Source organism: Ovis aries, chromosome 23 (assembly GCF_016772045.2).
Source record: "Ovis aries strain OAR_USU_Benz2616 breed Rambouillet chromosome 23, ARS-UI_Ramb_v3.0, whole genome shotgun sequence".
Lineage (NCBI taxonomy): Eukaryota > Metazoa > Chordata > Mammalia > Artiodactyla > Bovidae > Ovis > Ovis aries.
Genome location: NC_056076.1, coordinates 25320575 through 25336848, shown reverse-complemented (window position 1 = coordinate 25336848; position 16274 = coordinate 25320575). Strand labels below are relative to the sequence as shown.

Here is a 16274-nt window from a genome sequence, read left to right as displayed (position 1 = left end):
TATTTATTTACATACATCTACACATATTCCAGTAACTGAGAAATCACTGATGATATAAATCCTTCCTGCATCATCATCCCCATCCCATCCCATCACACCTCCCAATTGTTTTCATCTTCATCCAGTGAAAATACCTACATCTCGTCATTGCAGTCAATGACACTGAGTGTTTCAATAATACCTTTTAGACCCTTTCTACCCACTGTTGTTATTCAGTTGCTAAGCTGTGTCTGACTCTTTGCAACCCCATGGACTGCAGCATGCCAGGCTTCCCTGTCTTGATTTCCTTTGACTGGTTTGATCTCCCTGCAGTCCAAGAGACTCTCAAGAGTCTTCCCCAGTACCACAGTTTGAAAACATCAGTTCTTCAGCACTCAGCCTTCTTTATGGTCCAATTCTCACATCCATTTGTGACTACTGGAAAAGCCATAGCTTTCCATTAGCAGTTTTTAGAACCTTAGGCCAAATGCTCAAGTCCAACTTTGGGCTGCAGTGAAACCTTAGACAAGTTCAGCATGACAGGTGGTATAATAATTCTAAGTTTGAATAGTCTATTCCAATACAGGAATATTTGAAGCACTCTTGAAATACCATCAAGTGTTAGTTGTAACCAATGTTGCACAATGTTTTATTGTCTTTATTTCTAAGTTAACAGTCTTTGGAGTAAGATAAACTAAATTTTGTAATTAAAATTTTTATTTATCATTTAGGCAAAGAGAGAAATTTTGACTTCTATGATGATCAAGTAATAGATTCCTTGAACGTTCCCTATGATTACAGCTCAGTGATGCACTACAGTAAAACTGCATTCGGAAATGGATCAGAACCTACAATTGTAACAAGGGTCCCAGACTTCATGGATGTGATTGGCCAGCGAATGGATTTCAGTGACTCTGATGTCTTAAAGTTGAATCAACTGTATAACTGCTGTATGTGACAGATTCTTTGACAGGATCTCTCTTCCTCTCTGCTCTGTAGGAAAACATTCTACTCTGTGCTGGGTTTTCTGAAATTATAGTTAGTTAATTGTAGGTTGATAGTTGAAGTTTGATGTTCAGAAAGGAAACAAACAAACAAAAAAAGATTAGCACCCAGATCCCAAATGACAACATGGAAGTAGCATTTTTCTTCTCATGTGTTCTGGGCTTCAGATTTAAAAACCAACTGAGTCCTGTCACAGCATGCCCCCTTCAAGTTTCTGAAACTGTTGCTAACTCAAATGTATAGACCAACTATATTCAAAACTCTTTTCAGTCCAAATGAAGTATACAGTCATAATATAAATGAGTTCAAATAACTTGAGTTGTGGTTTATTAATCTGAATAACTAGAGGAGTGTAGACTCATATTTCTTTCTTTTTAGAATATTTATTTGGTTGCTCCAGGTTTTAGTTGTAGCACTTGAAATCTTTGATCTTCACCGCAGCATGCAGGATCTTTTTAGTTGTGGCATGCAAAAACACTCTAGTTGCAGCATGCAAACTCAGTCAGGTGTGGCATGTAAGATCTGGTCCCTTGACTAAGGATGGAACCTGGGCCCTCTGCATTGAGAACACAGAGTCTAAGCCACTGGACCACCAGGGAAGCGGCTCTACTCAGGTTTCGAACACAGTTAGTTGATCTGATAAACAAGACTCAGGGAGGCAGCTTATACAGAACTCACAGTTGGTTGGTTGTCTTGGTTTTGCAGATATCAAGAGATCTTCAAGCCACCATCACCCTGACTCAGCGACGAGTCCCCTTTAATATCACCCTAGAATTCCTAGTTCTTCTGGATGAGCTGTTTTTACTACTTAGCTTATTGTGTTCGATCTGCATGTCAGTAATTGTTTCTGTTGCTTTTGTAGCCTCCTCCTTGAGCTTTATGGAGTCGTGCGATTTTGAGCTGGAAAATGTGTGTGGGATGATTCAGAGTTCAGCAGACAGTGCTGACTGGCAGCGGCTCTCCCAGGTCTCTCAGGGGCCGGAGAGCGATCACTCCAACATGGGCCGGTGCAGAGGTAACAGGAGTGAGATTCTTCTGGGTTTTATTCTCAGTGCTTCAAGCCTTTTTCTTCCTTTCTTCTTTTTAAATTTAGTTTTAATGGGAGGATAATGGCTTTACAATACTGTGCTAGTTTCTGCCGTACATCAACATGAATAGGTATACACATGTCCCCTCCCTCTTGAACCCCCCTCCCACCTCCCACCCTTTCCCACTCCTCTAGGTCATCACTTAGCACAGGGCTGAGCTCCCTGTTTTCTCTGTAACTTGCAACTTCCCACTAGCTATCTATTTTACATATGGTAATGTACATGTCTCCATACTGCTCTCCCAGTTTGTCTCACCCTTTTCTTCCCCTGCTGTGTGGAAAGTCTGTTCTCTAGGTCTGTGTCTCCATTGCTGCCCTGCAAATAAGTTCATTAGTTCCATTTGTCTAGATTTCATAGATATGCAGTAATATACAATATTTATTTTTCTCTGACTTGCTTCACTCTGTATAACAGGCTCTAGGTAGCCTTTTTCTTTGCTGTGAAATACTGCAATTTGAATTCTTATTTGTATTAGAATTACTAATGATAGCCCACTAGTGCTACTCAAGAATTGGTTCTGTATGATATAAGGATATGGTTTTACTGTCTGAGTTTGCTTTTTTCCCCATGGGCCAGCCCTGGGCTCTGTGAGGCCTCTACCCATAATATATGCCCAATATATGCTCTGCAGTATTTCACAGCAAAGAAAAAGGCTACCTAGAGCCTGTTATACAGAGTGAAGCAAGTCAGAGAAAAATAAATATTTTTTCCCCATGGGCCAGCCCTGGGCTCTGTGAGGCCTCTACCCATAATATATGCCCATTGCAAGGAGGTGGGGGTGCTGCCACTCTCTGGAAGGACTCTTACCTCTGGAGCAGTGGGGTTTTGTTTCCCTGAAGCTTTCAGAATCCAAGAGATCTTCCAGTGAACAGCACCAGACTGGGAATTAATCCATTTCGCAGCTTCAGCTGGTTGAGGTTACACATTCCTGTTGCAAACAGGAATGAAGGTAGAAAGTACAGTGTATTTAATTTTACTCAGATGAGTAAACATTTCTACTGAAATTTTGTTTTGAATCAAATAATCATTTTTTAGCTACAGGTACCACGTTTTTATTTATTTGCCAATTTCTGGCAGCAGATAGGTGAAACTAGATTTCAGAACCCAGGACTGTTGCTTGACAGCTCAGATGGTCTGGGCAAGGCTTGGGGTCTCTAAGAGCATGGAAGTGCTTCTCCTTTTTCTTTTATGGGGGTTGGTGAGGACAGGACAGATATTGTTTAAAGGTACAAGCTTGTAAGAAATAGTAAATTAGCCCTAGAGATGGAATGTACAGCATCATGAATATAGGCAACAATATTGTATTATAATCATCAAATCTGCTAAGAGACTAGACTTCACTATTCCCAGCACCAAAAAAATGATGCTATGTATCAAATAGAAGTGCCAAATTATTGCTACGATGGCAATTAGAAGGCAATATATAAATGTGTCAAATGAACATGCCTATCTTGAATTTACATGATGGTTCCGTTCAGTCACTCAGTCGTGTCCGACTCTTTGCGACTGTGTGAACTGCAGCACGCCAGGCCTCCATGTCCAAATCCCGGAGTCCACCCAAACCCATGTCCATTGAGTCAGTGATGCCATCCAAACATCTCACCCTCTGTCGTCCCCTTCTCCTCCTGCCCTCAATCCTTCCCAGCATCAGGGTCTTTTCCAATGAGTCAGCTCTTCTCATCAGGTGGCCTAAGTATTGGAGTTTCAGCTTCAACATCAGTCCTTCCAATGAACACCCAAGACTGATCTCCTTTAGAATGGACTGGTTGGATCTCCTTGCAGTCCAAGGACTCTCAAGAGTCTTCTCCAACATCACAGTTCAAAAGCATCAATTCTTCGGTGCTCAGCTTTCTTTATAGTCCAACTCTCACATCCATACATGACCACTGGAAAAACCATAGCCTTGACTAGACGGACCTTTGTTGGCAAAGTAATGTCTCTGCTTTTTAATATGCTATCTAGGTTGGTCATAACCTTCCTTCCAAGGAGTAAGTGTCTTTTAATTTCATGGTTGCAATCACCATCAGCATGTCACATATTTTCAATAAAAAATATTTTTTAAATGTAGATTTGAATAGTGGATAGTGGCCCTCCATAGGTACTACTGTAGGAGGGAGGAAGGGATGGAGAAAGAGAGAGAGAGGCTAGACTAAGCAGGTAACACTTCTTCCCATTTTTTAAAAGATTTTTTTGATGTGGACCATTTTTAAAGTCTTTATTGAATTTGTTACAATACTGCTTCTGTTTTATGTTTTAGTTTTTTGGCCCAGACATGTGGGAATCTTAACTCCCTGAACAGATTTTGGACCTGCACCTCCTGCATTGGAAGGTGAAGTCTCAACCATTGGACCCAGGGAAGTCCCCCCTTTTTTTTCATTTTTGAAAACTAACAACTATAGTAAGAAAAAAGTGATCTAATGTTGCTATTTTCATAGTCTGCCTGCTCCAAGATCTGCATTTCGGTGCTCAAACAGTGCCCTGCATACAGCAGGAACTAAGTGGGAACAGAGTGCCCACAAGATATGCATCCTTGTATCCAGTACTTGGTTTCTCAGTTCTGCTCTTATCCTCTTAACAGGTTCTGGCTTCTTCATGCATTTCAACTGTAGCTCTGTAAACGAGGGGGCCACAGCAATACTGGAAAGTAGAATACTTTACCCTAAACGAGGATTTCAGTGCTTGCAATTTTTTTTGTACAACAGTGGAAGTAAAGATGACCAACTGAACATCTATATCAGGGAGTATTCTGCGGCTCATCCGAGCAGGACTGTAAGCCTTGTGGAACAAATAAAAGGTACAGTATCAACATTTTTATTCTTACATTCAAAGTGAGGCCATCTTTTTATTTTTTAAATTTTTATCTTGTATTGGGGTATAGCTGATTAACAATGTTGTAATAGGATAGTTTCAGGTGAACAGCAAAGAGACTCAGTCATACATATGCATGTAGCCATTCTTCCCCAAACTCCCCTCCCAGCCAGGCTGCCACATAACATTGAGCAGAGCTCCCTGCGCTATACAGTAGGTCCTTGTTGGTTATCCATTTTAAATATAGCCGTGCATACAAGTCCAACCCAAACAGAGCGAGGCAATCTTAATGTTTTATTTAATGCAACCACTTACAACAGGGTAGGGGTTATGAACCTAGAACCTAGAACCTGATCCTCCTTGTTTTATGCTGTGGTTAGGAAGCTAAAATGAAAGTGCTTTCTGTGCTATAGAATACGTGACGCTCACTTAAGAGACTGTAGACTGGTCTCTGGTGTTGGCGAAGTTAGTTCTTGGCAAATAATAAAATAGAATGGAAACTAGATTAGGCAAACCTGGAAGAGTTACTGGCTCAACATAACTAAATTATAGGATGGAGAAGAGAGAAAGTGGCCGCAGGTAGGATGGAACCTGTCCCTGAACATGGCTGGGGACCTGTCCTGTTATCTCAGAGGGGCTTTGTCCAGAAAACTGGTGCTTTGGCTGTTTCACTTCCCAGTTTGCAGTTTGTATTTTACATTTACATTAAAAACGTGCCATCAGACTACAGAAGGATCTCTTCCTCTAATTTGTAGCCTAAAATCATAAATTCCAATGCAGGATTCTGAATGTTATGATTTGGGTTAAATGTATCTGCTGGAGCAATTTGGAGTGGAGAGAGGGCAATAACGATGGGGTGGCCACCCTTCCTTCCAATCGTGTGTCTGGGAGGTGGGTCACGTTGACCACCTATTAGATGGTTCAGAAGGTTCCCTGAGGGAGGAAGGGAGGGGTTGTAGGCTAGTGACTATATTACTGTTTGCTTCCCATATTGACTTCTTGATTTGAATGAATTGACTAAAACCTATTATAAAAATTGATCCATGTTATGCCATATATCATGCCATTTCCCCCCTGTTTAACAAGGAGAAACAATCTGAAACATAGATGATATTTCCCTTCAAGACCACTTTAAGCTGAGGTTCTTAATCTCATATTATACATCCAGGCAAGAGTGCTGGAGTGGGGTGCCATTACCTTTTCTGACATGTATATATACCATACATTATACATGTATATAACATGTATCTAATGCATATGTAAAAGGTTATAAATAAAATTATTGCATGCATACATGACTATACATATATAATCCTTTGTATTAGCAATCTGTGGGTGTTATTACTGATAGATAATAGCACAAAGTGTACTTAAGAAACCTGCCTAGAAGTCCAGAATTTAAGCTGAAAGTACTGATCAAAATCAAAGGGAAGCTCTCATGAAAGATTTTTGTTCAATTCAGGGTCTTTCCATGGACAACAGCGTTTCCTGTAATTTGGATCTTTCTAACTGATTTTCAAGCTACGTGTTTCTCATTAAGTGCTAATACATGTAAATTTTAAGGCACTGTGTTAACTACTATTTGACATGAATTCCTGAGCTATTCTTTCCCTTTGTGGGATGAGCTTCTAAAAATTGTTTAATGTACTGCTTCTTATTTGAGTGTATGATATAAGAAAATAACACAGGATATCCTATGGTGCACTGTTCTCCAGGGTAGAGAGTAATAGTTTAGGGGGATGTGCAGTTTGGGAAGAAAGGAGATGGTACCAGGTATCAAATAAATACTGATGCCTTTGCATGCTCAGTTGCTCAGTCATGTCTGACTCTTTGTAACCCCATAGACTGTAGCCCACCTGGCCGGACGCCCCTGTCCCTGGAATTCTCCAGGCAAGGATATTGGAGTGGTTTGCCATTTCCCATGCCAGGGGATCTTCCCAACCCAGGGATCAAATCTGCCTCTCCTGCATTGACAGGTGGATTCTTTACCACTGTGCCACCTGGGAAGCTTGTAATGCTGAGTCCCTGGTAAATGATGTAAGGAGCCAACTGTAGGTTGTGGGCCTTCTATGGTCTGATGAATTCCTGTCTAATACTGCCAAAAACTGATTGAAAATTTTGCACGTGGAGGAAATATTCCAATCAAAGTTTACGTAGATTAAAGGAGGCTTTGGCTGAGGACCACAGGAATCTGGTACAAATGTAAAGTCTTGGGCTTGCTTGTCCGTTTAACTGACTGAGAGGAGGTGACTTATAAGTTGGGTATGGAGTACTCATGAGTTAGATGCTATTGTTTGCTCACCTGTGTCTGGAAAATGGTGATCTATCTAAGAATAAAAATGAGCTAGATAAGCATTCAAATATTCCAGAGAGCCACTCGGCCCTACAAAACTGCCTCGGAGTAACTGGACCTGAGCTGGAGGAAGAAGAAAGCCATACCTTACACCTGCAGGAGGCAGCAGCTCTAGAAAGATCCTTTGGCCATGAAGATTAGGACTCTAATGTCAATTTGTATGTGACCCACATGGTCCTTTATCCTCTCTGAAATAATAATACCTCTTTTGCAGATATACCCTCTGGCAGCTGGCAACTTTACCATGTAACACTGAATGCGACAAGTAAATTTCGAGTGGTGTTTGAAGGGGTCAGAGGCGCTGGTGCCTCACTGGGTGGCCTGTCTATTGATGACATCAATCTCTCAGAAACACGGTGCCCTCATCATGTCTGGCATATAAGGAATTTCACACAGCTCATTGGCAGCCCTGATGGGTCTTTCTACAGCCCTCCATTTTATTCTTCTAAGGGATATGCCTTTCAGATTTACTTGGATCTATATAGTTTGCCTAAAATAGGAATGTATTTCCACCTGATCTCTGGAGCCAATGATGATCAGTTAGAGTGGCCATGTCCTTGGCAACAAGTCACGATGACAATCTTGGATCAAACTCCTGACATTCGACAGCGTATGTCCAACCAGCAGAGTCTAACGACAGACCCATTCCTGACCATCGGTTTGTGGCTCATCTTCTTTATTATTAATACACAATCATTGCTCTAGGAGGGATGGATGATTTGGGAATGAGAGAATGCATAACCAGGCACCTAGGGAATCTTTGAGCCCCAAATCTTTGGATCAGAAGATATGTGGGGAAAGTCTGATAGTCTCTCAGTAATGTCTGACTCTTTGTGACCCCATGGACAGGCTTCTTTGTCCATGGAATTCTCCAGGAAAGAATACTGGATTGGGTTGCCATTTCCTTCTTCAATGTAGGGGAAGGGCTTCAGCAATTCTGGACAGAGTCTCCCAGGCAGGAGACTGTCTGGAATATCAACAGAGATGCCAACAAATTGAGAAGATATTGGCTGTATTCTTGGAATTTGATGACAACGCCTAAATTCTCAAGGTTGTACGAGGAGTGTGTGCGTGCTAAGTCACTTCAATCAAGACCAACTCTTTGTGATCCTATGGACCATAGCCTGCCAGGCTTCTCTGTCCATGGGATTCTCCAGGCAAAGATACTGGAGTGGGTTGCCATTTCCTCTTCTAGGGGATCTTCTCGACCCAGAGATCAAGCCCTGTCTCTTATGTCTCCTGCAGTAGCAGGCGGGTTTTTTTATTTGTTTGTTTTTTACCACTAGCACCACCTGGGAGGAGGTGTGTTGTTGGTTTTAGAGTCTGACAAGCCTAGGTTCAAATCCAAGGTTTGCTTCTCACTAGCATTGTGAATTTGCACTGATAATCTCTTGAAACCTCAGTGTCCTCAGCAGCAAAACCAGGACAATAATAATAACCCCACAATTCTATTAACAGTGTCTCTACAGTTCAAGGAGGGAAGCTTGTGGAAGGGCCTGGCAGGGAGAGAGTCTCAGATGCTGAGTTCTCCTAACCCATGCTGTCCTTGTCTTGTCACTGATATTATCAAAAACAGCTCAGCTTTTGAAATGGGGGTGGTTTTTGATCAGAAAGATGTTAAGTAGATATTCTTAGTGTTGGGAAGGGTGTGGGAATGGACTGTAACTTCTTACTGAAGAGTTCTGGGGGACTTGCCAATGGTGACATCATTCCCCATCTTTCTAGACTGAAAGATGCAGTGCCCAGAAAGCAATGATCACATTTCTAATTGTAATAATCCTTTGCCCTCTGGGAACCTAACAAAGTAAAACATGGAATTATGACAAGGTCAATATTATTGTCAAATCTGAATTCTGTATATGAAAAGAATGGACCTAAGTGAGCTGGGGCGGGGGGGGATAAAAATCTAATCCGATAGGAAAAAAAAAATAGTATTGACAAAGAGATGTGGGAATTTGATGTTCACAATTTCTTTATCTTTTTTTCAAAACATTTTTCCCTGAATGATGTTGAAAATGTCTCAAGGTTGGATGGGTCATCACCTGCTTTTCCAGAAACAGTGCTTTTCACTGTCTTCTATTCCTGAAGCACTTTGCTATGTTAGGCGAATAATTTAGTTAATAAGATGAATTGTTCTATGCTAAAATTAATAACTCTCTCAGTAATGCAGTGATTTAACTCGGTTTAAAGGGCTGTCTGTAACTCAGAAGGCCACTACAGAATTATTCTAATGGGTAGCCGAATTTCTACACTGGTCAGTCAGTAAAAGTGTAGAGCTTTACTACCTATGCCTCCTACCCAGGAAACTTTCTGTAGTAACCCTGAGTGTGGTCCTCTCTCCTGCGCCATCTCGTTTCCATCAGGATAATATAAATGAAAAACTCCAGTGATTTGCCAGGGACTACAGCACAGGTCAATAACATCATTTAATTATTTTGAGCTCCATCTTAATTGTGCTTCACATTGCCTGTGTTTTCCTGCCACCAAAAGCTATGATGATGCTAAACATAATCCATTAATATAAATTGCTTTTTCAGATAATGGAAACTATTTTTGGGACAGGCCTTCCAAAGTGGGAGCACAAGTTATTTTCCCTAATGGAACTCAGTTTCAAAGAGGTAGGGGCCGTGGATTCCATAACTTTATGACCCAAGAACTGCTGAAAAGCAGAGATTTTATCAAAGGAGATGATGTTTATATCCTACTGACAATGGAAGGTATGTCAATAAAAACAGTTTTCTCTAAGCTATTCTTTTTTTTTTTTTTCTTGTGGTCATTGATTATTTACTGTGTTCTTCTGGGTTCTATTTTCTGATATATTAGATAGAGATGTGGGAAGAAGTGGGCATGAGTGGGATTTTTTTTGTATGAATTATTAACAATATAAAAATAATTTAGATGGAAACAGAGATAGTGCTAGGACAAATTAATTACCACTGCATGGAACAACAGTGGAAAGCTTTAGTCCAGAAAATTTCTTTAAAAATAAGCTAAAGTATATCCATTATACCCTAGAATTTAATTCTTGGGTTCTAGAAATAAAAATATCACACAAAACATAAAATGAAAGTGGAAATGGACTTTGTTGTCCCTTTTAAATATGTATACACATTCGTGCACACATACATATGTCTTGTCAGTACCAGCATTAATCTCTTGTCTTCTAAAGTTTCTTAGTCATGGCAGCCACCAATAACATTTTCCAGGAATAACTGGTGGTTTCCATATTTTATGTGATAGGATAACTCATTTACTATTAAAGACCCACTTGGATCTCAGTAAGTCAGAACTATTTTTTGTGACAAAAGGTGATGTGATTAAAACCCATGAAATTTTGATTTCAGTGTCAGAGTAAATCTAGATGATACTTTGCCGGGAGCCAGTGTGAGGAATCCCGCCCGTGACAAGGTCATGAGGAAGGAAGCTGACATACGCAACGCATGCTCAGACTTCAGGGACCCCTCTGGAAATTCCTAAGCATGTACCCCAACAAAAATCTGCCGGCTTTTGTGCTCTGCTTTTCCACTCTTCTGACATTTTCTGGAAAAAGTCAATTCAGGGCTTTAGTCTTCTGCATTTGAAAGAGTGTTTCAATCCAAAAAACCCTCTGATGGCTTTCTAGCCTGCCTGCAGGACTCGCACAGCTGTGCGTGTGATTGTTTGAGGCCTCCTGACCGCAGGAGGCACAGGAAGCTTAAAACATCCTAGGAATGTAGGGGCTTCCGAGGAGTCAAAATCTTTAGAATAGGACTGATTAAAGGTTTCATTTGTTGAGTCAATATTTGCTGCCAAATTTTCACATCCTTTATTTGTAGATATAGTTGGTATACAGAAAAACAAGTAGTAGACCTTGTATTAGCAACATTAGATCTTTGAGTTAAGTACCTTCTTTGTTATATCCCACTGCACCTTTGTTCTATAGAGATGTAACTTTAATGCTTTAAGGAGATGTAGATTAAAGAAAAACACTTCAGGGGAAACAAAATTAACATTCATTAAGGAAGAGAGCCAAAAAGTGTTAACAAGCCTCTTGGCCAGAAGATAATGTAAATCACCTGAGACCTTTTGTATACAAAATGATGTATAGAAAGAGTCTGAGCTGCGAACGCTACATAATTTTGTGTTACCCATTGATCTCTGTGTTTTATCAAAAGTATAAAAGGCCTTCTGAACAATAAAGGAGGGGGCCAGTCTCTCAGGGCCAGCTTCTTGGACCAGCTTCTCTAACTAGTCTCCCGGCCTGGTTTCTTGGGGCTCTGGCTCCCCCCGTGTCTCTCTCTCTCTTCTTCTCTCTCTTTCCCTCTCTCTGCTCTTTACTTTAACTTCAGGCTGAATCTCCACCTGGAGCGCGGAGGCTCGCCAGGTCTACTTACTTGCCCTGGCTGTTAAGACCCGCGAGAAAGGGAGCTTAAGGCGAGGCACCCTTAGATATTCAAGCGGGCGCCGGTGGCCCAACGTAGATGGTGCAAATTCCTTGTCTGGAATTTTATTGGCCTTCCGCGTAAAGCAAGCTATTCAGCCCTCTTCCTCCACTTAATCTTCTTACTACACTATAGTTTCTTAATCTAATCTTTCATTAATAAATAAACAAGTCTTTCCACGCTGACGCCGTCTACCCTTCGAATTCCCTGGATCCACCGGGGCTGGACCCCGGCAATACTTCAGGGGAAAAACGATTCAGAAATAACTTTCATTGAGGGAGAAAACATTTTAGGTAGCAGAGACAAATTCATATGTTCATCATGTCTGTTTGACCCTGTTTGGATCAGAAAACACCGAAAAGAACAGATTCTTGGTTGTCAGGGGACCTGGTATCTTGTGCTGAATATCTATCTACTTGCTCTGCCATGCAAGAGACCTGTGATCTTGGGCAAGGGCCTCTTTGCATTTCTTTGCATTTCTGAGCTTTTGTTTCCTTGTTGGTCCCTTCGGATTCGGAACACAGGCTCCCCTTTGAGCTCAGGTGAGCCCAGACCCAGGCAAACACATGTTCAGCTGTAGCTCCACAGGCTGGCCCAGCTTCCCTTGGTGGCTAGCTCTCAACCCGCCTGTTTGATTTTTTCACTCCTGTGAATGTTACTGGACAGTGCTTCAAGATTACCTGAATGTATTACAAACTGAACGTTTGATTTTGAACTTAAAGATCAAATGCTCATTAAACCCCAACTGACTTCCCTACCCGCTCTCCCCCCATCCTCCTTAGACATATCCCACCTTAATACACAAAATGACCCACTTCCAACCTTGGACGTCAATGACCTCTGCACAAGTTTCAGGTGTGAGAATGATGGGATCTGCATTCTCCAGAATGGCAAAGCTGAGTGCAGGTAAGGGTGCCATCTCCTCATCCTTTCGTTAGCTATTTGTTTCATTCCCACAATGTATGATTCATGTGATATTTCATATGAGTGAAATCAGTTGATTCTCATCTCACAACTGTTCATAGGGTATTTATTGTTTGCTCTCCATTTGGGAGTTTGGGTTGCCAGTAGAACAATGAAATTATTAATGTAAAGTGAGTACATTATATATTTTTTAGATTTTGTTTATTTATGGCTCTGCTGGGTCTTTGTTGCTATGTGGCATGCATGTGTGCTTAGTCACTTCAGTTGTGTCCAACTCTCTGAGACCCCATGGACCATGGCCCACCAGATTCCTCTGTCCATGGGATTCTCCAGGCAAGAGTACTGGAGTGGATTGCTATTTCTTCTCCAGTGATAAAATATGAAGTGAGTGAAGTGAAGTCACTCAGTCATGTCCAACTCTTTGCAACCCCATGGACTGTAGCCTGTCAGGCTCCTCTGTCCATGGGATTTTCCAGGCAAGAGTACTGGAGTGGGGTGCCTTTTCCTTCTCCTTGTTATATGGATTTTTCTGTAACTGCAGAGAGTGGATGCTTCTCTCTGGCTGTGGTGCTCAGGCTGCTCCCTGTGGTGGCTTCTCCTGTTGGGGAGCACGGGCTCTGGGGTGCATGGGCTTCGGTAGTTGTGGCTCCTGGGCTCTGGAGCACAGGCTCACAGCTTTAGTTGCTCTGAGGCATGTGGGATCCTCCCTGATCAGGGATGGAACCCACGTCTGCTGCTTTGGCACGTTGATTCTTTGCCACTGAGCCACCAGGGAAGCCCGCACATTCTTTTCTAATTGCCTGAAACAGTCCTCATGAGTTATAAATCCTCATAACAGTCTGGTGTGGTCAACGTGACTGTCCGCATTCCGTAGATGGAGATACCTAAATTCTGAGAAGAACCTGGCCATAGTGACAGCTGGGATGTTCCAGACTGGGACACTGAGAACTAAATTTTCTCCACTGTCTGTGCTGACTTTCTTCCCCAGCTAGGAGCTGCTGTTTTAAATCCCAGATTAGGAATAATTTCATTGCTCCTTGCTGTTGGCCCTGCCTGGCTTCCTGGGCTAGTTTAACCAATCCTTTCAGTCTGAGAGGGTGACCAATGGTTCCATCTGTCAATGACCTGAGTGTTGACCCACACCTTCAATGGTGAAGATTTTCAGATTTAAATGTCAGCTCATAACTCAGTCATGTTTCAAACGTGTAGGTGTCGGTCGGGGGATGACTGGTGGTACATGGGAGAAAGGTGTGAAAAGAGAGGGTCAACACGAGACACCATTGTCATCGCCACATCTTCCACTGCCGCTGTGTTTGCCCTGATGCTGATCGTCACTCTTGTCAGCATCTACTGTACCAGGAAGAAGTATCGTAAGGAGCCAAGTTCAAGGACAGTCAACACTATTATGGAAAATGTAAGTTGACTCTGATATTTGGTTACTCAAAACCCACTGATGGAATCATATAAAGAAAAATTAGGACTTTTTTAATATCTTAAAAAATTTTTTTTTCTATTCCCTGTCCTGGGGAAAAAGGCTTGGAGACTATGAGTTTTTGTTACTTTCACTATAAATCAACGATTCTTAAATTGGAATCCTTGAAAACTTTTGGAGGGGAGGCTTATTATCCTCCTGAAACTGTACCTAGAATTGTGTATGGTTCTGCAGTTTTCTGAGGTGGGAGTCTGTGACCCTCCTGAAAGGCACGACTGATTTTTGCCTACACATTTCATTCTACCTGGTTAAGTGGAAAGATGAACCATGTAAATGTCTTTGTTCTAAAGGCTGAGCTCAGGCTTGTAGAAAGTGGGTGCTAGGCACACTTGGGGCATTTGCATTAAAGAAGATTCCAACTAATTCTGGCTTCAGGTGTGATAACTCTAAGACAAGGTTTTCAAGTAGAAATTTTAAAGCCTTGCCTTAGATGGTCTCCAGAATTGCAACAGACTCTTGAAATTACCCTGGGGGAAGCAGAGACTCTGAGATAGGTATTGGCATAAAGGATATTTACCAGGGATACAAGTGATGGAGTGAGGGAAGCTTGACCAGGCAGCTCTATTTTAAAGTTATGATTTTTTCTAAGTGGACAGACTTATTTGTTTGAAGACCCTTGTTTGTTAAAGACAAACTAAATTTTTGTCTAAAGATAAACTACACTAAATTTTTTTGTGAAGTTATTCAAAAAATGGACAATGATAATGAACAGAAAGCAAACAGTTTTATTCTCATATACAGCTGTCATGTTTCCTGAACCTCAGGAAGATATTTAAAGCTAGTCATAAGGCAGTGGATCTCTTCCTTCACAAGCTCATTAGAAAAGTACTTAAAATGTATATATTAATAGGTTTGTTTTTTTAAAAAACAAACAAACAAACAGATATTTCCAGCTTATCTTATGACTTAAAAGGGACAGATCAACCAGTGATCCAGTAGGTCAACCTGGTGGAAACCCAGGGCCATTAGGGAAGTACTTGGGGGTTGGAGTAACTATGGTGGGGGAAGTGATTAGAGAGGAGAGGACTGGTTAGCTGAAGGGTGAGACTACCAAGATAGTCCTCTGGAAACTGAAAGATGTAAGCACTATTATAAAGGTTGATTTATCGAGCTAAAGTTGGAAGTAAAATGATAAAACAAAGAGCAGAAAAAGAAGGAAGTTAATTCAATAAAGGAACTATTAGGGCCATTAAATGGAAACACACACACACACACACACACACACACACACCCCATAACATAACAACACAACTGTTTTGCCTCTGGGTCATTTAAACACATGCCCAAGAGTAAGGAATCAACTTAGTCTAGGCATTTCTGGGGCTTCCCTGGTGGCTCAAACCATAAAGAATCTGCCTGCAATGCAGGAGATATAGGATTCCTAGGTGGGAAAGATCCCCTAGAGAAGGAAATGGCAACCCGCTCCAGTAGTCTTGCGTGGAGAATTCCATGGACAGAGGAGCTTGGCGGGTTACAGTCCATGGGGTCACAAGGCCTTTCTACAGTTTATTCACTGATAGCAGAACCTCTACCTCTAGTTTAAATCTGAAACTGAAATGACCTTTTTTTCTGAGTCTGAAGTGTGTGCTCACCCTGATATCTGAACATCTGAATAAAGTGGAAGATGCCTGTGCATTTTCCTACAGTCCAAGCCTGGAAAGGATGCCAGCTGGTAGGGAAGCCAGAAGACTGTAGAGGGTGCTTCGCTGAAACATGAGACCGTTTCATTGTGATGCATTTCAATGACAGTTTTTAAATTTAGAAATTAAGTCATCAATTGTTCTTCCCCCCTTTAGCAATATGCACTTTGAAGATTAACTCTGCAATACAGCCAGCAAATGAAATGAAAGATTCTTCATCATGGATTCACCCACAATATATTACAACCACTTCCTCCTTCTGTAAATGGATCTTCTCTCTGTAAATAGCTGGGTACACTATAAATCATTATTTTGGTAAAAGTCTAATTGGTGAGATGTTGCTGTGTTTTTGTTTTTAAAAGAAGGGATTAAAAAAATTGAAAAATAAAAATAGATAAAGTGGAGAAGCAATTCAGGCTGTTGTGGAAGAAAAACACTGTTTATAAGTCAGAGAGAGAGAACTGGGAATAGCTTTCCAAGTGACTGATCCTTCTCTTTGGGGGCCAAGTGCCATGGCCTCACAGGCCATTCCCTAGAAATTGCCCAATGGGAATGAGCTTCCAT

At 41.4% G+C, this 16274-nt stretch overlaps 1 protein-coding gene across 13 annotated transcripts in view; it reads left to right on the top strand.

Moving 5' to 3' along the window:
• Positions 1 to 16037, top strand: part of MEP1B (meprin A subunit beta) — a 35434-nt gene extending 19397 nt beyond the window's left edge. For all 13 annotated transcript variants that reach the window (XM_060405380.1, XM_042239188.1, XM_042239182.1 and 10 more), the window contains 8 exons: positions 711 to 929; positions 1847 to 1999; positions 4651 to 4866; positions 7448 to 7891; positions 9771 to 9950; positions 12437 to 12560; positions 13788 to 13992; positions 15867 to 16037. In XM_060405380.1, coding sequence (XP_060261363.1) covers positions 711 to 929; positions 1847 to 1999; positions 4651 to 4866; positions 7448 to 7891; positions 9771 to 9950; positions 12437 to 12560; positions 13788 to 13992; positions 15867 to 15881 — 1556 coding nt within the window. In that variant the 3' untranslated portion in view covers positions 15882 to 16037. The remainder of the gene's footprint in view (positions 1 to 710; positions 930 to 1846; positions 2000 to 4650; positions 4867 to 7447; positions 7892 to 9770; positions 9951 to 12436; positions 12561 to 13787; positions 13993 to 15866) is intronic.
• The last annotated feature ends 237 nt before the right edge of the window (positions 16038 to 16274 follow it).